This window comes from Malaclemys terrapin, chromosome 4, assembly GCF_027887155.1.
Source record: "Malaclemys terrapin pileata isolate rMalTer1 chromosome 4, rMalTer1.hap1, whole genome shotgun sequence".
In the NCBI taxonomy this organism is placed as follows: Eukaryota; Metazoa; Chordata; order Testudines; family Emydidae; genus Malaclemys; species Malaclemys terrapin.
The window spans coordinates 151,060,760-151,083,551 of NC_071508.1; the positions used below are offsets into that span (position 1 = coordinate 151,060,760).

Consider the following 22,792-nt stretch of genomic DNA (forward strand, 5'->3'; position numbering starts at 1 on the left):
GCTACGTCTCGACGCCGCGTGTTGCTGGGAAGGGCAGCGCAGAGCACTATGGGATTTGTAGTCTCCGGGCGCTTCAGGGTGAGGCGTAACTCTTCCTCCCGGCGGTAGTGTCATGTGACCCACAAGATGGCGGCTGTACCGAAGTGGCCGTTGGGAAGGCAACGCTCCGGAGCCGCGGGTTTGGGTGCCCGGAAGTGACGCAAGGCCTCGGTGTGTTGGTGTCTGACAGGAGGCGACGGGGCCTGCTGCTGCCGCCGCGGGCTTTGCTCTTGTCCCGGCCTCTGCCGCCCTCATGACTCAGGTGAGTCGAGCCTGCGGCGGATCGGCCCCCGGGGCGGGGAGGGAGAGCCCCGTGTGCGGCGAACAGCGCCCCCCGGTGGCCGGGGGCTGAGCCGGGCTGCGGTCCGCCCCACCGGCCGGCCCCGAGCTCCTGCGGCAGCCCAGCTCGCCCTGCGGGCCGGTACGTGGCTCCTGCACGCGTGAGCCCCCCCGCTCCCCCCCGGCTTCCGGCTGTGCCGTGACCGTCCCCTGGCCCGCCCCAGCTGCACCGCGCAGCGCCCCGTGCCGCTGGGCGCCCCCGGAGTTCAGCCTGGCGCCGCCGCCCGCTGCGGGTCACCCGAGCCAGCCGCGGTCCCGGGCAGGCACCCGCCACCGAGCGCGCCCCGGGCCAGTCCTGGGGTTTGCAGAGCCGCCTCGGCTCCCCCGAAGACACTAGACGGCAACCTGTCCAGGTAGCCAGATGCTCAACCACAGGTAGAGCCCGGATCCCCCACAAAATGCCAAAATAAACGAAATTCCCTGCAGAATGGAAATGCCGAAACTTCCCTTAGAAAAGTCACAACGGTGCTTCCCTTTGGCTTTCTTGAAATGTTTCCGAGGCTCGCCCAGCCTCCCGGCAGCCTGCCAGGCTGGGACCCCCAGTTCTGGGGCCAGGCACCTGGCAGACTGTGCTGGTGGGAAAATGTTCCATTGGGAAATTGCCACGTTGCCAATGAGGCTTTTTAGACCAAATCCCGGGATTTTGCATTATACCTTTGGGGAAGCAATGCAGAGCTGTCAAAACAAGTACACTATGCTAACATCATGCCACTTCACCAAGCAGGTAGGCCTTCTGTTATCACTGAATCTTCAGAGTTGTCTTTAAGAATAGCCCTAAGTCCCCTAATCCAGTCTGGAGGGGACAAAGGTAGTTCTGTCTTTAGTGTCCTGTGATTTGTTGGTAGAATCTAGAAATGGAACAGGCCTGTTAGGTTTCAACTAATCAATAGTTTGAGGAGATTGTCAATATAGAGATATTACTTGTATTGTAGTGGTACCGAGACCACGTGTGTGTCCTTCTAGCATATTTTCCAAAGCTGTGCCTCTGGTGGGAGTTAAATAAGAGGCAATTTGCTGTTAATTTCTTCAGCTGTAAATTCTGTCTGAAATGGTGGTTTATTTTTGCATATTCCCTTTTTTATATTATGGTGTATAGCAGAGTTAGAATAAAATTAAGAAGCACAAACAAGAAGGTTTTATGCTACACAATGTTGGGGATGGCATTTTTTCATTGTAATTTGACTCACAAGGTGTGCGTGTGTACTGCACTGTGGTTGCTTGAGAAATTTAAAATTAAACTTGGTGAAGCTCTTGAATGTGCCATAGGGAACAAGCCTCTACTAGACAAGAGAAAGCCTAGATGGTCATGTGCTGTGATTCTAGGGTTTTATGGTACAAATGAGGATTTGGGGCAGGCATTTCAAAGCTCCCTTGACCTGGAATAAGCACTTGAGCCCTTACTTCCTATTATTCCCATGTAAAGAAAATACCATGTAGATAATTGGGAGTCATTACATAATATTGTTTGTGAAAAGAGGATAATTTACAGGTCAAGCAAATTTAATATAACTTTTCCAAGATAATCATGACATTCCTAACAATAATCCTATTGGTATTTAAAACTGAAGTACAATAATTTTTGTCATTAGAAGGGACTAGGACTCAACAGTTCATCTAAATGTTTTATAGGAACAGTACCACGCTTTGCTAAGTGCAAGTTATTTGAATAGACACATTTCTCTGACTAGTGAATGTACCTTGTTCTAACTTCATGGCTAACAAACTAAGTAAAGATATACAGATTCTGTGCACTGTTGTTTATTTGACGATCACAGGTTTTGATATGTGTGGTAAACACAAATGTGAGTAGTCACATTTAATTCTGTGGGACTGCTCACACACCAAGTTACGTGTACAAGTTTTTGCAGGATCTGGGACTTATTCCATATCACACTAATGATTCTGGTTCTCTAGCAATCGTCTTTGAGGATGTTGTTAGTTTCATGTGTCTGTTGGATTCTGCATACTCCTAGAGTAAAATTAGGAAGTGAGGCAAAGAAAAATAATCTCTGTAAACAACTACACTTAAATAAAGGAAATAAAAAGGAAAAAAAGCAGGGGATTTAGCTGCTAGATTGCATCACTAAGCTTGTGAATACTGCAAATCCAGTGACCAATTGTCACAATCTTGTTTTCAGATAATTGTGGTGAAGGGTTTTCTTAAAAACCTGATACAAGATTATAATAGGAAAGGGGTAAACTTGTGTGTTTTCCTACACAAAATTGTTTTTACTTTGATTGTAATTCTTTACCTCTTTGCTAGCAACTCTATGTTCTATATTTAAATATGGTCAGATAATTGTCTCCCTCCAGACTTAGTACTTAACTGATGCTCTGCTTTGCAAATTAGGTGTCAGGGAGTTATAAAAGTGGTGAACAGAAACTTGCCAGTGACCACAAGTCCTTACATTTTAGTACCAGTTGACAAGAAGCAAAATGATGAAACATTGTAGTCAGTTTAACAGATGAAAAGCTGGTTTATTTAAAATTCAGAAATCTGATAGGCACAATGTTCATAAGTATTTCATCTGGGGTCATGAACAAGAGTGGATCTGTCAGTTGTAGTCTCTGCCATTGTATTTAAACAAGCTGAACAAGGAAGAGGTGAAAATGTGTAGTATAATAACGGGGACACAATAGAATGCTTGAAAAGTTTACAATTTAAAATGTTGTTTCCTTCCAGTTGATTTATCATAATTTTTTATGCACAGTATCTAGGTTTAGAAGTCTGTTCTTTCCTCTGTGAATAATCCCTGTGGCTGATGCTGGGAGCAACTGTGCATGAATAAGTGGATAATGATGGCAATAGCAGACTTTAAAATTATTTGGCCAAATTTTGCCTCAAAACCCATTGATTTCAGTGGGCTTTCAGAGTGTAGTGCCAGGTTTGCACTACAGATTTCTGCCCGTAGAGCTGTATTGGTCAGGGGTGCAAAGAGGTGCAATTCCTGACTGACATAGCTTGTGCAACCAGAAGCCCTTAGCGTGCATGCGGCTGTGCCAGGATATGTGCACTTTTACCAGTTTCTTTCATTTGTAGGGAATGGTTTTATTATACTGGTACAAAGCTTGTATAGTTGCATCCTCACCAGGAGCACTTTGCTGGTATATTGTGCTAGTATTCCTGTACTAGTAAAGCACATCTGGATGTAGCCTAAAAGGGTAGAATCTGTCTAATCGTTATCTGAGAAGGAAATTCCATTGCCTCAGTTTTTAGCAGCCTGACTCTTTTTCCCAACCACAAATTTAATAATTCTAGCTGCAATAAAATAGTAAACAAAAGAGTTACTTCTGTGGTTTATGAACCAATAACTATAAAAACAACAAACAGAATTATACTCAAGATAGAGGCTAGGGGTGTTATATTTATTTAATGAATAATAAGAAGTGTCACAGTTCAGTGCAATTGCAGCCGTATTTCCCCTCAATAGTTGAACCTGGGCACCCACTCTCAGGCTTCCAGCTCCCCAGCCATTGCCTTTCTGGATGGAAACGTGTCTCTCTTTGCCTTCTGACCAGGGTTTTGCCAGGCTGAGCGGTTCCCTGCGTACACCGTGTTATCCCCAGCACAGACCGGCTGCTGATGGACACCTGCTTACTTCCTCTTCAGAGACGGTTAACACAGGTATATTTGCTACGGTTATAAAGTACCACAAAGAACTTCCTATGCAAGCCTTCTTTATTCTTAAGGCAAAAAGCACTACTAAGAAAACATATTACAAACAATAAAAGAACCTACACACATGCTAATAAGCTTACCAGACATCACCCTAAAATGGATTCTGGCAGGAGCAGTCCAACCTCCCACCCAAGGGGATTCCTTGTGGTTACAAATTCTTGTGGTTACAGTCCTTTCAACACTACGCTAAGGATTGAGGCCTTTGTAGACCAGGGTCTCATCCATTTGTTGGTTCAGGAAGAAAGCCCATGAGCCAGTTTAAAATTAGGTTAATTATTCAAAACCCGTTTCTTTGGCCTTTGGTCCCCGGAGAATCCAATCTGAACTAAGTATATGTGAGCCTCTCCAAGGCGGTGGCTTCAAGGGGTTGATAACAGGAAGTACATTAGCAGCTCCTCTCCCTTCTAGAGAAGTTATGTACAATGCCACCATAACACACAATTGCATTTTTAATACATGGTACCTCAGAGGTATTAACCCTAATTCAGTAAGTTTTAATTTAATTCAGTAAAGTTTATCTTAATTCCATAAGGTTTGTTCAAGATATTGTCAGTCTGTCACAATAAGAAAAATAGTTTTGTAGGCAGAATGGCCCCTTATAATTGTTTGTTAGAAATTATTTTGAAATAAGAGAATCTGAAATGAGCACTCCCATTCTTTTCTAAAACTACAATAATTTAATTTAGTAATGTTTGAGAACTTTTCAAAGCACTTTCTAAATATTAAATAATGAATCCTCCCCAGCGCTCCTGTGAAAGGAGGAGGAAGATATTGAACCTCCTTGCAGAATATTAAATTTTGAAGAGTGCATGGCACCGGCTGTCCTCCAAGGACATGTGTAGTAATTGTTTCCTCTTCACAAGGTTTGCTTAATACAGTAGAACCTCAGAGTTACGGACACCAGAGCTATGAACTGACCAGTCAACCACACACCTCATTTGGAACCAGAAGTACACAATCAGGCAGCAGCAGAGACCCAAAAAAAAAAAGCAAATACAGTTTTGTATTGTGTTAAACGTAAACTACTGAAAAATAAAGAGAGAGCAGCATTTTTCTTCTGCATAGTAAAGTTTCAAAGCTATATTAAGTCAGTGTTCAGTTGTAAACTTTTGAAAGAACAACCATAACGTTTTCTTCAAATATATGAACATTTCAGAGTTACGAACAACCTCCATTCCCGAGGTGTTCGTAACTCAGAGGTTCCACTGTATTCACTAAAGAGAATTATCAGTACAGCTCATTGACTTTGAAGCATTCAAACGGATGTTAGACAGATTTCTTCAAACGAGGGCATTCGTGCATCAACCTGCAGAAAAGGGCAGTGATCTGCAGCTCATATTACTTCGATAAGTTTATGAACTTCAAAGCTCTGTCCAAAATGAACATGGTCTCTTAATTGTTTTTATTCCACCACTGTGGTTGTGTTGAGGGTATATTTGATGCAAAGTCCCAGTTTAAACACACAATTAGGTAGGTAAGGCCCAAAATACAAGTTCTGTAAAGGAAAGACTTTTTAAAAAATATAATAAGAATACCTTTGACTTTAAATTAATGTGCATAAGAAAAGCACTTTGCTAGTTTGTGAAAATCAGAAAGCAAAACATTTGTTTTATTTGTCCAATTGGAGCATAATGCAAAATTAAAATAACAGCATGAGTGATGACAAATAAATTTGATTTTTTTAAAATGTCTGTTTAATGATTTAAGAGGCCTAAGTAAAATGGATAATGAAACTCTTTAAAATAAAACGCTGAATAACATATTTAAAATTTTGTTTGTCACAGATGGACCAGTCGTCTCCAACCTACATGCTTGCCAACTTAACCCACTTACATTCTGAACAGCTTTTGCAGGGCTTGAACCTCCTTCGCCAACATCACGAGCTGTGTGACATTATCCTTAGAGTTGGCGATGTCAAGATCCATGCGCACAAAGTGGTACTTGCTAGCATCAGCCCATATTTCAAAGCCATGTTCACTGGAAATCTTTCAGAGAAAGAGAACTCCGAGGTAGAGTTCCAGTGCATTGACGAGGCAGCGCTGCAGGCTATAGTGGAATACGCATACACAGGGACTGTATTCATCTCGCAGGACACCGTAGAGTCACTTCTTCCAGCTGCAAATCTTCTTCAGATCAAACTTGTGCTAAAGGAATGTTGCACATTTCTTGAAAGTCAGCTAGATCCTGGCAATTGCATTGGGATTTCTCGTTTCGCAGAGACGTATGGCTGCCATGACCTCTACCTGGCTGCTAACAAATACATTTGTCAGAATTTTGAAGACGTTTGTCAGACTGAAGAATTTTTTGAGCTTACACATGCTGAATTAGATGAAATTGTTTCAAATGACTGTTTGAATGTTGTCACAGAAGAGACAGTTTTTTATGCACTGGAGTCTTGGATCAAGTACGATGTGCAGGAGCGACAGAAGTACTTAGCACAGCTGCTACACTGTGTCCGGTTGCCACTGCTGAGTGTTAAGTTTCTTACTAGGTTGTATGAAGCAAACCATCTTATTCGTGATGACCATACTTGTAAACATCTTCTGAATGAAGCCCTGAAATACCACTTTATGCCTGAACATAGACTTTCCCATCAGACTGTGTTGACAACACGACCACGTTGTGCTCCTAAAGTACTTTGTGCTGTAGGAGGAAAAGCTGGTTTATTTGCTTGTTTGGAAAGGTAAGGAGTATTGGTGAAACTAAGTGGTGTTAACAAGCCATACATTAACATGTCCCTCCAAGTCCGGGTTGAGACAGTCTTTGGGTTGTAACTGTTTAATTTGTAATTAAAGGGCTTCAGTCTTGACATTGTCAGTGTATCAGCTCCTTTCATGAGCACCCAAATGACTAAAAATCAAATTTAAAAAACATCAGAGGAATAGGGATGAGCATATTATGCTCTTTATTTTTATATATGATCTTCCTTGATATATGTTCCTTATTTGTGCTGAGAACTTTTCTACAATGTAAAATATTGCAAAGCCTTAGTAGATAGTTTGGGTTGCATGTATTTAAATACGAAATTTGTTCACAGTACAGGTATTTTCACTCAGTTTTTGCCTTGGTACCCTTTCAGGTTTTTACTGTGTATATGATTTTTGTTACTCTCCCCAGTCACCAGTCTAGACTGCCAAATAGTAAAAATGTAGTTTAGGTGTCATAGATGTGCACCCCACAAAACCTTATTGGTGGGATAAAACAGACCTTGTACTTAACCAGAATGTATAATTGAGACTAACCCTCTTATTTTTCAAATGATGTTTGAGATGGTATAACTTTGTAAGTTACATTTTAGTGCTTTGAATCCTTGATTGTAAGTAGTATAGCTACACCTTTAGTTAAAGTTGATTTATACTTTCTCTTATAATCCTCTGTTTTCAATTGCTTAAAACCATTTAATCTGAAATTTTCCGAACTTTGTGTGCATTAGCAAAAACAGTTCTGTTTCTAAGAATAAGATGGGCAGTGGGGGGGACTAGGTCTGCCAAATTCAGATAAATGGTTGGATAATTTAAGAGCTGTAGTGCCTCAAATGTTTGGAACAAGAACTTGAAATTTGGCAGTGGGGTGATCCTGGGGCCAGAAATGTGCCTTTTGCTGTCCCCATGAAAATCCAACAAGATTTAGGATCCATGTTAGCCTCTGAATCTGGTAATTTACATATACCCAGTATAGCTTACTAGAAGCATGTTGTTACAATATAACATTCTGTCTGCACTGAACATGCTCCAAAGCACAGCGCTAGAATTGGATGAGACCGAATGCTTGGAAGAGGGAGGGGGAGATTATGCAGCACTAATAGCAACAGCCTCTGTCACCTCTAAGGCCTAGGACAGGGGTTCTCAGACTTTTGTACTGGTGACTGCTTTCACACAGCAAGCCTCTGAGTGCGACCCCCCCTTATTAAACACACTTTTTAATATATTTAACAGCATTATAAATGCTGGTGGCAAAGCAGGGTTTGGGGTGGAGGCTCACGGCCCCCCATGTATTAACCTTGCGACCCTCTGAGGGGTCCCGAATCCCTGGCCTAGGAGAAGCCAGATGTGCTAGTCTCACTTGTAAATGATTAATTATGTATGCTACACAGCCCTTTTTTTGGAGCAAGGGCTCATATCCTTACCTGAGGAGGGAGACTAATATAATTTCTCACCTTTTTAGAAACAGGGTAATTGAGAGCTTGCACAAGGTCCTTCTTTATGAATAGACCCCAATGGTCATATTCGATATACATCTCTCAGCATTCTGTCAGATGCCCAAAGCAAACTGTGTTAAAAAAAGAGAGAGAGAGAGAGAGAAACATGACTTCTTTTCGGGTGTTTTCCGGTTCTAGTATTCTTGGGTGTCGCTTATAACATTTTCAGACTAATGTGATGTTTTGTTTTGTGGTTCATAGTATACCTTTAACACTAAACATTAAGCCTTATTATACTGTTGTATGATCGAGTATTCATGTCACGGTTTCTTGGTAACTGCACCTGTATTCCCCCTCCATGGTCCCTTGAGGATACCCACATACGGTTTCCAGCTCCCAACCGTCACCTGTCTTTGGTGGAGACCCATGTCACTCTCATTCCTGACTGGGGTTTTAAGGCTGCACAGCCCCCTGCCCACACTGTAATATCCCAGCAAGCCAATCTGCCCAAAGGCTGGTCCTGTGCTTTGCTTTGTCTCTCAGGGTTATGAACAGTGCGTTGCCAGTTACTGCACAGCTCACTCTGGGCAAAACGTGTATTCTTAAGGTAAAAGCATTACAGAGAAAACATAAAAACAACCAAAATTCTGATATGCATGCTAAAATCTTACCAGAGATTACTCATCAGTCTTTTGGGATCTCTAGTAGGTCAAAGTCTTTCCAGCCCTTCCTCAAGGATTGGGGCCCTTGGTCAGGAGGTCCTGTCCATTTGCTGGATCAGAGAGAAGGCCCTGTGTGTCAGTTTAAGGTCATCCTTTTATACCAAAAGCTCCTTCTTTGTCTTGTCTTTTTGGAAAACCCAGCTTCAACCAGCATATGCAAACCTCTCTAGAATTGTTTAGTCTTAGTGACTGGCCTTAATCACCTCCCACTGTTTTTATTTTCTGTATGAGCTTTCGTAACCCTCCCCCATGGAGTAGAATGCAATTATACATAAACCATTTATAAATTTAATACAATGGCACTTAAAGTTACTGGATGGGGTTGTAATATCTTTCACAATTCAGACCATCTCTTAGAGTAGATAGGCTCGGTTAGTATCCTGTTAAATAACTTGAAACCAAACTTATACAATTACATACATGACTTAAAGAAAATTTTAGCATGTCATTTGACGTTTTTAATTTTTGAGGTAACTATTTTTGTTGCTATGTATATATCTCTGTAAATCTACATATGATTTACTATAGATACAACTGAATTTCTTAACTTTCCCAAATTTGATCTGAAAACATAGCTTTCCTGAAGCAAAGTGATAATTGAAAACCACTATTGGTACAGAAGACAATCAGGGGTGGGAAATTGTCAGTTCCTCAGATTTAAGGAATGGAGATATTTTAATTGAGAGTTTCAGTGGCTTTCTATTAAATCGAATAGTGTACTTTTCTGATATTCTCTCTGGAGCTGCTCCTCTGCAAATTCTCACAGTGAAGTACTGATTGTAGACTATCCCTTCCCAATATTTTTGTCAGAAATCCATTGCTTTCTGCTGTTCTCAAGCCTTTAGCAAATGCAGTGGAATAGGGAACTTCTCCTCTCCCCTACTGTAATTGACTAAACTGAAGTTCTTGAGTTTAAACAATCCATCTGGACATAAAGAACTGTTTGTTTATTTATCTATCTATTTGTTTTAACTTTTCTAATAAATTCAAGCTGAAAGGTAGCTGGGGGAAGAGCAAATGCAGATATCTACTCCACTAGCAGCTAGTTGAAATTGGGCCACACCACTCTGCAGCATGGAATGCCTTCTCCTGCAGGACAGCAGAGCTGTAATATTTGTTGTTTCGTTTTTATCAGTCTCTGCCTTGAACCTTTCTGTGAAGATTGAGGTTGCTGGATTCTGTAACTGTGAAAGAAATAAAGGTCTGGAAAAACTCCAGCTGTGATCACTGGAGTCTCATTTGGGGTCTGAAGCTGGCCCAGAGACTGCTGAAGCTGGATTTCCCATGGCAGCTTTAATACCAATTGCCAGCAGATTTCTGGTCTTGGTGACCATACAGTGATGATATATTTCATGGTGACTTTCGGGAATTTTCTCTTCCTACTTGTGTATATATAGAGGAAGAGCTACCTCACTGAATAACTCTCTCACACACGTTAATCAATGAGTGTGAAATACTCAGTAGTCTTGGATCTGGGTCACTTGAGGCCTGATCCAACTCCCATTAAAGCCAACGAAGGTACATGGGTATGGAACATACATTTCAGTCTTAACAAATAAGTACTGCTTGGTGGGACTTAGCAAAGCTTCAGAGAGTAAAGTCTGTTCACCTAATCCAATTTCTCTATTTCCTCTCCAGTGTTGAGATGTATTTTCCCCAGAAAGACTCCTGGATAGGTCTGGCGCCTCTTAGCATTCCCCGCTATGAATTTGGAATATGTGTCCTGGACCAGAAAATATATGTTGTAGGAGGGATTGCAACCCACATGTGTCAAGGCATCAATTACCGAAAACATGAAAGTTCAGTGGAATGCTGGGATCCTGATACAAATACCTGGACATCTCTTGAAAGAATGAATGAGAGCCGAAGTACTCTTGGAGTAGTGGTTCTAGCAGGAGAACTGTATGCCTTAGGTGGCTATGATGGGCAATCTTATTTACAATCAGTAGAGAAATACATTCCAAAGGTTAAGGAATGGCAACCAGTGGCCCCAATGAGTAAAACAAGAAGTTGTTTTGCTGCTGCTGTCTTGGATGGAATGATATATGCCATTGGTGGTTATGGTCCTGCCCATATGAACAGGTATGTACTCTTGAGGTCTGCAGGATCAAAATAATATGAACTTGGAAAACCAGGGATAATATTTACCTTGTGATCAGCAGCCATTTGTAAAAGTTTCTAAGCAAGATCAGTGGTAATCCACGGTGGACCTCATTATTTCTTGTTTTGCTGCATCAACATGATAATTCATTTGGGGAATCTTTTCTCAATGTACAACTGAAGTGTTCTAGCTAAGAGCGCAGCTCTTTTTTTATACAAATCTTAAGAGAAAAATATAAATGCTTTAAAAATTCTGATGCTAACACTATGAAGATGTAAATGTTTTATATAGATATATGCACCATGAATAAATATTTGGGAACACCACCATTCTGGAACTTCAGCTGGAAGATGGTCAACGTGTATGTTTTAAGAATTTAAGATTACGGCCAGGAGAATTAGAGAGGACCTGGAATCCCAATCATATATATAATTCCAGGTCCTCTCTAATTCTCCTGGCCGTAATCTTAAATTCTTAAAACATACACGTTGACCATCTTCCAGCTGAAGTTCCAGAAGTTCCCAAATATTTATTCATGGTGCATCTTTCAGACATTAGGTATTTACCCAAAGTATGAAAAAAGCAGATTCTAAAAGGCCAGTTCACTAAGGTACTCAAGTCCATAATTAAATTGAAACTTCCGTGGGATTGCACATGGGCTAAAAGTTAGACTCGTACTTAAGTATCTTGCTGAACTGGGGCTTTAGACTAGTTTAACAATAAAGTTCCAGTACAAGGGGATGAGCACAAAACCAAACACAATCACAGGCCCTAGTCCTGCATTCAGATCGCCATGGGTGGAACCTTACACCCATAAGGAGTTCCATTGAAGTCAGCAGTGCTCCATTCAGTTGCCAGCTTCTCACCACATGGATCTTGGTCCGTGATCCCTTCTGGCCATGAATCCCCCTGTACATTCCCTTTTTTCCCGGGCCATGGCAAGAACAGGATTGCCTGCATTGCCCTCACCATGCTCATAACACCAGTAGCTCAGTGTTAACACGCTAACTATAATCAAATTTCATGCTTCAGCCAGTCACCTGCAGGGTCAGGAAGGATTTTTTTTTTCCTGATGCACAATGACCAGATGTGTGTTGGTTTGTTTTGCCTTCCTCTGAAGTATCAGATTGGTCAGTTGGAGGCCGGACAGCAGATTTGGTGGATCAGTGCTCTAATGTGATACAAAGAATCTTTTCTAGATGCCTGGCGTGTCTTACTCAGATGCTCAGGGTCTAACTGATCACCAGATTTGGGATCAAGAATAAATTTTACCCCAGGTTATGTTGCCAGGGACCTTGGGGGTGTTTACCTTCCTCGACAGCATGGAGCAGGGATCACCTGCTGCTGGGCATCTAATCAGTTCCCAGCCATTGCAACGGTATTGTTGCTGTATTGTTGACACCTCAGTGTCCCCTGTTCCCTGCCTGTGGCACATGACAGTTTAATCTCCTTTGGACTAACACCATTGGGCTCAATTTAGGGGTATCTGGGTGAAATTTAATGGTTTGTGTTATGTAGAAGGTCAAGACTCTGATCTAATGGTCCCTTTTGGTCTTAAATTTTGTGAAATCTATGATCTGGCTGCAGGATTAGGGCCATAGGATGCAGCTTACACAAACTTTCCCTCATTAACAATGGCAGCAGAACAGCTAGGCGTCTCTCTTCAAAAGGCAAACTGGCAAAAGAAGACTCACTTAAAACAGCAGGATAATCAGCGAAAGGATGGAGAATCTGGCCATTTGCGAACTACCAATCTTTAAAATTATTGAATGTAATATATATAAATAGACTAGTTGGACATTGCTGACCTGGCATTTGGTTCTGCTGCTGTTGAAGTTCTTGGCACTGAATTAAATGGCAAAAGGATCAGACCCCTAGTTTGTGACAAAGGAGGTGCTGTTCAGTTGATGAACGAATGAGACTGCATAGGTCTCTTAGAGGTGAGTTCTGTTAAACGTTGCCGGAGGGGGTGGACTATTACATTCATCGCTGGACTAATGTGAAGTATACTTATTTAAGTATTAAACCAATGTAAATTTTAAGGAAAAAAACACTAAAAACAGACCTCAACATTAAACGGTTATGATAATCTTACTCTTCTCATGCATTCGTAGCTTGAACAGCTCTTCCTTTGTCACAAAGGAATTGCCAGTATCACTCACAGTTATGGAGTTACTGAAATTGTGACCGGTATTTCTAGATTCCCTTTTTTAAAGTTCCCTTTTTATTGAGTGGCTTTGTTTTCCCAATTTATGGACCCTGTTTATGACATGGTCAGCAGGCTCATACAAGCCCTGGGCAATAGAGTAAGCCGGCCGATGTTTAAATAAGCTCCTTGCCTTCTGTGCATTGCTACTTCTGGTTCCCTGTTCCTCTCTTCCCCCCACCCCACCCCCCCCCCAATATGTCATGGGCACTGTACATCTGGTAAGGGATGGCTACATTCCTGTGTCTGTAGTAACCACTCTGTCTTCTCTACAGCTCCAGTGCTGGAGAGGTATGTTTTGTGGGGCTGCATGTTACTTTCAAATTTACCCTGAAGTGAGGATATGTCCCATCCTTCATTACTGTTCAGTGACTGGGGTGTTGCCATTCTGGACGAATACTCCTTTCCCATTTCCATCCTCACTCCCGTCCAGTCTCAGTTGGTGTTGGGGCAAGATGGGAAAATCTTGAGCCTGAAAGACTTCTTGGTTAAATTCCATTGCAGAGTTGTGAAATGTTCAGATTACCTGTTATTGGTGGTTACTTGAATTATTGTGGCACTTGTCCTTCACAAGAACCCTCAGCCCCGCACTCTGTCTTGTTTCATGTCAAAATGTATTCTGTGGTTATGACTATAATCTGATAACCTCAGAGTACAGGCAGAACTATATTGTTTGGCTATGAGGGGATATTTTTAAACTGTTTTTGGCAATATTGTGGGCTGAATCTTCAGTTATGCCAATTCTACGTTGCTCAAGGATCCTAAGAGGGGCTGATCCTTCTGTTGTTGAGTATGTTGGCTTCAGAGCTTCTTTGTGCCAGCCTTGGTGAAAAGAAGTTAGACTGCAGAATTTTTCCATTACCCTAAACATTTTTTCTCGTTGCCTTACATAATGGAGCAAACTTTTTAGTAGACAGAAGCAAGCTAAGAATCCCTGATGAATGCAGATAAGTCTCTTGTGGTATAAAACTCAGTGCAAACAAATGTGATTAAACCCAAGCCTTACAAGTTGTTTATTTGTATCTGCAGCATGGAACGTTATGATCCAAGTAAAGACTCATGGGAGACAGTAGCTTCAATGGCAGACAAAAGGATAAACTTTGGTGTTGCTGTCATGCTGGGCTTCATTTTTGTAGTGGGCGGACACAATGGGGTGTCTCACTTGTCAAGCATTGAGAGATATGACCCACATCAAAATCAGTGGACGGTGTGTAGACCTATGAAGGAACCCAGAACAGGTAGGAATGTGTAAAATGCTGAGAATGTCAAGAGGTTTTCCTGGTGTCCTTAGAGACAAAATTGCAAGTTGACTTGATAGAAGGATACAGGACTTGGCCTTCAGACTATTGTGTCTTTTCCCTGAGTAGATTAAAGATCACTGAAACAATGTAATGTCATGTGAAAGTATGACTAAATATTGGATTTATCTTTGTTTTGTGTGAATACATTACAAGAGCATTTATTTTCCTAATCTAATTATTATAAAAGGCCCAATTCTACTACCTTTGCTCACATTGAGAAGTATCTTATTCAGAAGTAGACCATTTGAAGTCAGTGGGGACTATCTGGGGACTCAAATACATTTCAACCAAAGGATGGCAGAATCTTGACCAAGATTTATAAAAACAATAACTAATACTGATAGGTAGAAAATGTCATTTTTTAATATCTTTATGAACGAGGGTAAAAATGGGAGTAGAACTACCCTAAATAGCTGGTTGTGGACAGGCGTTTCAGTAGTGCATATCCCTTCCTCCCGTTCTGACTGGGAAAAGGAGGTCAGTGTTTTGTTGAGGGAGGGTGCAGGGTGATTCAGGAAAGGAGACACGGATCTGAAGGGGCACAGATTTTTCACCTACATGCAGCCTTTTTTAAAAACACCATTTTAGATGGTTAAAAATAAAAATATAATTTAGCAGAAATTAATGAATTTTGCATCTTTTCCCCTTTAATAGGAGTTGGTGCAGCTGTAATTGATAACTACCTTTATGTAGTCGGAGGTCACTCAGGATCATCCTATCTGAACACCGTACAGAAATATGACCCTATCTCAGATACATGGCTGGACTCTGCTGGTATGATGTACTGTCGATGCAATTTTGGTTTGACTGCACTTTGATGAACAGTGTGAACTCATGGACCTAATGTGAAGATGGAACTTTTTCTGCTTGAAAAGATGCCCAATTCATGAAGACCATAAGCTGCATTTTCTGGAGTTGGAGGAGTGGGGTGAATATTTGATTGACAGAGTTGGATTCCCCCCCCCCCCCCCCCCCAAAAAAAATTGGCTTTGGTTATTGTTAATTAAACAAAACAAATGGAAACTTGTTGCCAATCTGGGGTATGGACTGCATCCTGTTACTGGCATGAAATGGTTATCTTAACATTAGGATACCTGGGATAGGATTAGAAAACCTAGTGTATCCTTTCACTTTTTAGAACTTTTACCTCTTCCTACTATGACACATGCAGTTTACTGTGCTAGGGATGAGAGATACTTGAGTATGTTGTATGACTGGACTGTTTGTTAATAGTTGTCTGGCTGTGTCTTCATATTGAGAAAATGCCAGTGCTTCACAATCTTTTTTATGAATAGTAACTAAAGGGCTGCCTTGTTTCTGAATCTCAAGGTTTGTAAATAATAAATGCCATAGTATGTTGCCTGTACACTCTCTCCTTTGTTACCTGCTTAATGTGTTTTGGGCTGGGGATATTATCATGGGTGACTAAATTAATACATTTGCAAGGTAAGTTTAATGCCTTTCATTATATTTTTGAACCTATTAAAACAAATTGCAATCAACTGACTCGTTTTAACCTTCCCCTATATTTTTGTTGTGGACGGACTAATGCTAGATGAAATTACTTACCTGGTCTGCAGTGTGCTTGTAATCATAATACAAAGAAAATTTTAAATGATTAATTCATCAACAATGTCTTGGTTTTCTTAAGTAGCACAGCAGAGTTCACAGTGTAGGTGTAAATATTTAGAAAGAGGTGTCCATCCCATCCTTGGTCCTAGCAGACTTGTGTTCATATTTCCTTGTAACTTTTATTTTTTTAAGAATGTGTGATTGCTTTTACAGAGTGTTCAGGTATCAAAATGGTGCTAAATGTAGGATTTACCACAAGGCTGTTACCAATCTAGTGCAGTATGTATAAAGCATGATTTGTTTTGATTGTTCTCTAGTGTATTTGTTTCTATCTGCTTGATTAATTTGTGCCTATAAAAAATGTCAGTAATAACACAACATACTCTAAATTTTTTCAATTGATCTAGTTCAATATTCCTGTTTTCACAAAGTTTCTAACTCTGGACTGGATGAAGAATGCATCTCGGCCTCTTTAGACAAGTTTTGCCTTTAAAAAATATCACATTGAATAAAAAGCACTGGGCATGGTTATTTATACTATGCACGTATCCTTTGTAAAGGCTAAATCCTGAAGGTCGGTTCTTCTGGTACTTCAGTGATGGCCCTAAATTTAGTTAAGCTTTGGGTGGATGAATAAAACATTGAGGTTATGTGATGACCATTTATTTAAAATAAAAAACTGAATAAATATTAATTTAGGTTACTAGAGTATGTTTTACTAAATGTTTCTTTCTGTGTTAAGCAAGGAATCACGTTTATCTTGCATTCTGTTCTAATATTTGTACTTATGCTTACAATTCTGATACTTGGTACATTTTTCTGCTTCTGGGATTATTCCCACCCCCCGTCCCGATTTTAACATCATAATCCAATGTATGTTTCCCCTCACTCTTAAAATCCACATACTATTATTCTTGAAAGTGCAATAATGTTAGACAAAGTTGTTTAAAAAGCCATTTATAAGAACATAAAATAAGGTGTCCTGGATGTACTTAATTTATTCTGAGTTTCTGTCAAACTAATTGCAACCAGGCAAACTGCAGTTTTCCTTGTTCTTCCATAAGCTAACGTTCAGATTTAAACAATGAGAGAACTGTCTTTTTAACCATAAAAAAATCATGTTTTACCAATGTTTGCACGAATTATGAAATCCTGCAAATATTCTTCATACTTTACTAACTTGGTAGAATTCAGCAGGATTTGTAAGCAAATACAATGGACAAATTTAGCATTTTATATGCTGCTTATTTGAATGACCTATTGCTTATTCTAGTTACATAGCAATAATAGCATAATTGAATGATTCCAGTTGATCTGTTGATAGAAGACAGATAGCTCTATTGTACATGGAGTGTTTGTGCGGAGAAAAGCAGTTTTAGGAACAGGACACAACCAAAATCATGTTAGTCTGCTGTCTAGGCTGCCTTTTCATTTCGTTGGAGTAAATACTCAAGCTGAATGTTTACATATGCTGTTTTGCTTTCCAGTTACAATTTCATAGCGATACATTGATTTTTGTGAATTAAGGAGCATCTTATCCCACATCTAAACAAGGAGATAAAAATGCTCAAGAACCTAGTTTGCAAAACAGTGTTTAATTGAGTTTATGCCTTGAAGTGGCTACAAGTTTTTTGTATAATTCAGTATGTACTGAACTTTTTTAGGAGTTTGATTAATTACAAGAGTACTCCATGAATGCAGGTTTTTAAAATACAGACTTAAGTCTCAGTTGAATCATTAGTAAACAAAGTTCATGTGTAGAAAGTGGCACAAGATACAGACATAAGTGGTCTGGCATCAATAAAAAGAGAACAGTGCATACCTGACAGGTATGGTGATGGTTCGTCAATGTTTAGCTAGCACCTTTCATTTAAAGATCTCAAAGCATTTTACAAGAGCAGTGTACATTATTCCCTTTATTTAGGCTATAGTGAAATTAATTTATGTGAAATAGACTTACCACTTTACATGACACTGCAGTTAATGCAGCCTATTGCTAAATTTAAAGTACTAACCTAAGCAACATTTCAGTATGCAGGTTTGATGTTAAGAATGGAAGAAGTAATAGTTAATGAAAAATCCTGCTGTTTCTAGATGCAGATCTGTTTAGATTGGATTTTGATAGTAGTGAATCAATGTAAGATGCAGAATACTCACATATGCTGTACATCTATCAAGTTTAGAGATGTAAACTAATAAATATGGCATATTCATTTTCTGTTTTGGGCGCTGCTTGTGCTCTTTCACCGAAGTGCTCCATTTTAGGGAGATCTGACACAGCAATCAGTTTAGCATTTAAAATAAATAAACCTATTACAGCCTGTACCAACTTTCATGCAATCTGAAAGCTAAGACCTTCAAATAAGATGTCATACAACTTTAAATTATCATCCAGTTCTGTTTCTTAATCACTCAAAATTATTTTTTTAAAAGCACTTTAAAATAGGTGTGAGTTTGTATGTGCATAAGTCATTGGATTTTCACTCAGATATTTAGAAGAAACTTAATAAAATGCCATATGCAAGTTTCCTGACAGTCATTGCTATTAGAAATGCTTTGATTTTGGAATATCCTGTTTGAATCTCTGAGAAGACAAATGTCTCCAGTATACATCTCTGATGTCCCAAATAGCTCACTGTTTTATTGGAGGTAGTTAAGTGTTGCTTTTGTGAATTTGTCATCTGTAAGTCCTCGTTCATTTATATGAAACAATGCAAAAATTTCCAAGTTTGCCTTAAATTCCTGATGTTTAATTAAAACTCAAAGAACTGGATGATAATTCCTATATTTTGCCTTATGTCCTGTGCTGTACTTTAAACCCAAGGAGAATTTTAACTTTTAGCAGGATTTAGAATCATTGTAGAGAGAGTACTGTATTGTACTCCGACTTGTGAGGAGTGATTTGGTTGTGAGTTTCAGATGAGAAATGTAATTCTGTGTATGTACAGTGTTTTTATGTGTACACCTTTTTTTAGCAGCAGGATTTTGTTTTCATTATTGTTTACATAAGTGGCATTTGAGTTCAAGAAAAAACTGCTGAATAACTTGCATTCTTGTTCTTAATAGTGTTTGTTTGCTATTGTGATAATGCTCTGTAACAATTTGTTGTAACAGTATTTCATTTAATGTGAAATGTTTACTAAATAAATCTGGGGGAAAAAGGATTTTATTTTTACATTTTGGCTCGATGGTGAATGCAAATGCACACTAGCTTTAATCCTACTTTTAAATACAATGACATCCATGTGATTTGGTCCCTTAAGGGGTTTGAGGCTTAATTTAGGTCTGAGGCCTCAGTTCCCAATCATGGATTAAGCCGAGAGAGAGAATAATTTTCAGAAATCTGCTTCCTGACCTTTGTCTGCCATGCTACTTTTTGAATCCTTTCTCAAAAGCCACTTCAGAGGAGGCTTTTATACTGTAGTCTTAAAACTGTAACCCTTCACTCCACACACTCACTCAAGTGACACTGTGATCTGTGTGTGTACATATGCACATAAAATACAATATTTGATATGTCATGTGAATAACCATGCATGCACACAAGGCAGCAGAGTTACAAGTTGTGCATTTTTCTTTGTATGTGTAAACATTATATTGAACATGCTCAATTGACATTTTTAAAATATGAATTTTTTTTAATCAAAGAGAAAAATTCCACAATCTCTGCTTGTCTTTTCCCATTGTAAGGCCCTGCCCCACACACTTCACAAGGTGCAAAGGAATAAGCCCCAGCAAGCACACACTCACTTGTGAATGTGCCAACAAGTACAGGAGAGGGGTGTTCCCTCCTCTGCTCCGTAGCAGGGCTGCAGACCTGAAGACTCCTACCTGAAATCTAGTTTCAGGAAGAACTTTACATATCCTGATAAACCTTTCTGTGATGCAAAGCTCATGCTCTGGCAGAGTGGATAAAAATCAATGATTTTTTTTTTATCAAATTGGATATTTTTTATTTAAATCAGATTTTTTTGATAAAATGGTTAGTTTTAATTAAGATACATTATAGCTCAAAGATATCTCCTCATGGAATAGGGATTATAAATTCTAATTCTATAGTATAAGACAATATATTCATGTAATGTTTAAGAAGAGTTTTGTAAATGAGTTCCAATAGTTCATGGATTAGGGACCCAATCTTATAGGGTTCCAGGGGCTGCTTTATAAATTATTTAGGTTAATCTTTCTATCTACCTAATGGGACTCAGTGCTCAGTCTAGATACCATCGGAGATCCTTAGTTTTGCAGTTCTCAAACTGTGGATTTGTGTCTCCAGAGATAACATGCTTGTTAACAGCAAAAATGTTTTTAAATAAATAATATATAGAGGTGAGAAATTAGATCTCAACCCTGTTGTCCTTCTGCAAATTTGTGTATACAGAGTCAATCCCTTACCTCTCTCTAAAAGTGCAAAGTTTCAAAAAGTTCAATGAATAGAACATGGTTGGGGATGGAATAGACCTGGACAAGGACAAGAAATCTGGAGATAAATGTGAGAAGGGAGGGACAGGCAGGAGAAACAAAAGTGAAACTGTTAGAGCAGCATATTCCAGAAGTCTTGAGGTCTTTCTGAGTGTAGCCTTCATTGATTTGAGATCTACCATACCATTCTCTCACTAGAAGGGAAAACCTATAATGGCAGCAGGCCATAAAAGAGACCCAGTTTGGAAATATTTTAATGAAGTTCCTCTCCCTGGGGGTAAAACAGGCATGCGTGCAAAATGCAAACAGTGCAACAAAGAAATGCAAGGCCTGGTGCCTAGGGTTACCATCCGTCTGGGTTTCCCCGGACATGTCTGGCTTTTTCAGCTTTAAATGGCCGTCCGGGGGGGATTTCTAATAAAGTAGAAATGTCCGGGATTTCCCCTTTCCCCTCATGCAAAGTGCGGCGCAACTGATTGGATGGCTGGGCCTGATTGAAAGCCGCTCGCAGCCACTGGGGCCTCTAGCAGCCAGAGTCCTTCCCCCTCCTCCGCTCCCTCCTACCCCGCAGAGCAGCGCAGAACAGTGTTTGGATCCAGGTGGAGCCCGCAGCTTTCCCTCTGCCAGGTGAGCGGGGGAGCAGGGCAGGCGGGGGGGTGCAGAGGCTGCAGGGCAAGGAGCAGCAGGGCAGGCAGGGGCATAGAGGCTGCAGGGGCAGGGCAGACGGGGGGTGCAGAGGCTGCAGGGCGAGTGGGGAGCAGGGGGCACAGAGGCTGCAGGGGCGGGGGGATGCAGGGGCTGCAGGGCGAGGAGGAGCAGGGCAGGCAGGGGCATAGAGGCTGCAGGGGCAGGGCAGACGGGCGCAGAGGCTGCAGGGCGAGTGGGGAGCAGGGCGCACAGAGGCTGCAGGGGCGGGGGGATGCAGGGGCTGCAGGGCGAGGAGGAGCAGGGCAGGCAGGGGCATAGAGGCTGCAGGGGCAGGGGGTGCAGCGGCTGCAGGGTGAGGAGGAGCAAGGCAGGCAGGGGCGCAGAGGCTGCAGGGCAAGGGGGGTGCAGGGGCTGCGGGGCGAGTGGGGAGCAGGGAAGCACTTAACAACCCCCAACCAAGATCAGAGCGGGAGGGAGGAGGAGAAATGCAGGGTGCTCAGAGGAGGGGGCAGAGTTGGGGCAGGAACTTTGGGGAAGGGGTTGGAATGGGGGCAGGGTTGGGGTAGGGCCAAGGGTGGAGTTGGGGCAGGGCCCCATGGAGTGTCCTCTTTTTTTAAATGTTTGAATATGGTAACCCTACTGGTGCCCAAATGAAACAACATCATGAGTAGTGTTCCTTCTCAGGAGGAAGCTGCGTTGAAGATGATGAAAGGAACATGTCTGAACATGCAGGATCTTCAGGTTGGTAAACTTTTTTATTTCATACTTCTTTCTTAAGGACTGCCTGTCTTCCTTCTGGACTATTCTTGAATTCTCATGTTTGAGCAAAAAATATAGTTGTTACTCTATGGTACTATCATTTTAGATGCAGTTGTGATAAATAAATAGCTGAAATAGGCAGATCTCCCTTTTACAATTTCACCTTTAAAGTAGTACAGAGTGTCAGTGAATGCAGTGAGTAATACCAAATGAGCAGTATGGTGATAATAATTAAATAACTGCATTGAATTATTTTGTTTTGGAGAATCCAACCTCAACATACAGGATTCAAGATCATCGTTATTTTCTATAGTTTGAGTTATCTGCAAATGATAGTGTTTCAGTTACATCATGTATGTCACATGCCACAGTAGATTACTTGTAGCAAAAAGAAAAAAAATCTTCATCATCCAGAAACAACCAGCAGATTACAAAAAGAGGTAATTGATTAAAAAATTGCCCGGTTTGTTTATGCAACAAACTCTCCTTTCCGTAATTGAGAACCCACACTTGATTAGCATGTTTCAGTCATTAAGACCAGGGTACAGTCCACCCAACAGAGCAGATGTCACAGGCAAATTGCTGGATAAAATGTATGAAAGAGAAATTGAGCAGTGTGCAAAAGGTTTAGAGGGTAAAATTGCTCCACCCATCAAGACTCAGGTTAATAATGTCCACAATGATCCTGTTGTATGTGCTTGTGTGACAACAGAAGAAGGGAATGTCTTCCTTACAGAAACAATTGATACATCAGGAAATGCGCACACAGCAGAATACTTACAAGAAGTAGCAGTAAAAGCTATAACAAACTGGGGGAAAAAATTCAAATGTCTAGTACACAGCTTGGTCACAGACAATGCTGCAAA

General features: G+C 40.7%; 1 protein-coding gene across 1 annotated transcript; it reads left to right on the forward strand.

Annotated features, from left to right (window-relative positions):
• The first annotated feature begins 181 nt into the window (after positions 1 to 181).
• On the forward strand, positions 182 to 19,272 carry KLHL28 (kelch like family member 28). Its single transcript, XM_054027883.1, has 6 exons — positions 182 to 301; positions 3,898 to 4,003; positions 5,842 to 6,740; positions 10,556 to 10,999; positions 14,254 to 14,462; positions 15,180 to 19,272. Exons 2-6 carry the CDS (start codon positions 3,962 to 3,964, stop codon positions 15,341 to 15,343), a joined length of 1,758 nt encoding a protein of 585 aa, XP_053883858.1. The 5' UTR covers positions 182 to 301; positions 3,898 to 3,961; the 3' UTR covers positions 15,344 to 19,272.
• The last annotated feature ends 3,520 nt before the right edge of the window (positions 19,273 to 22,792 follow it).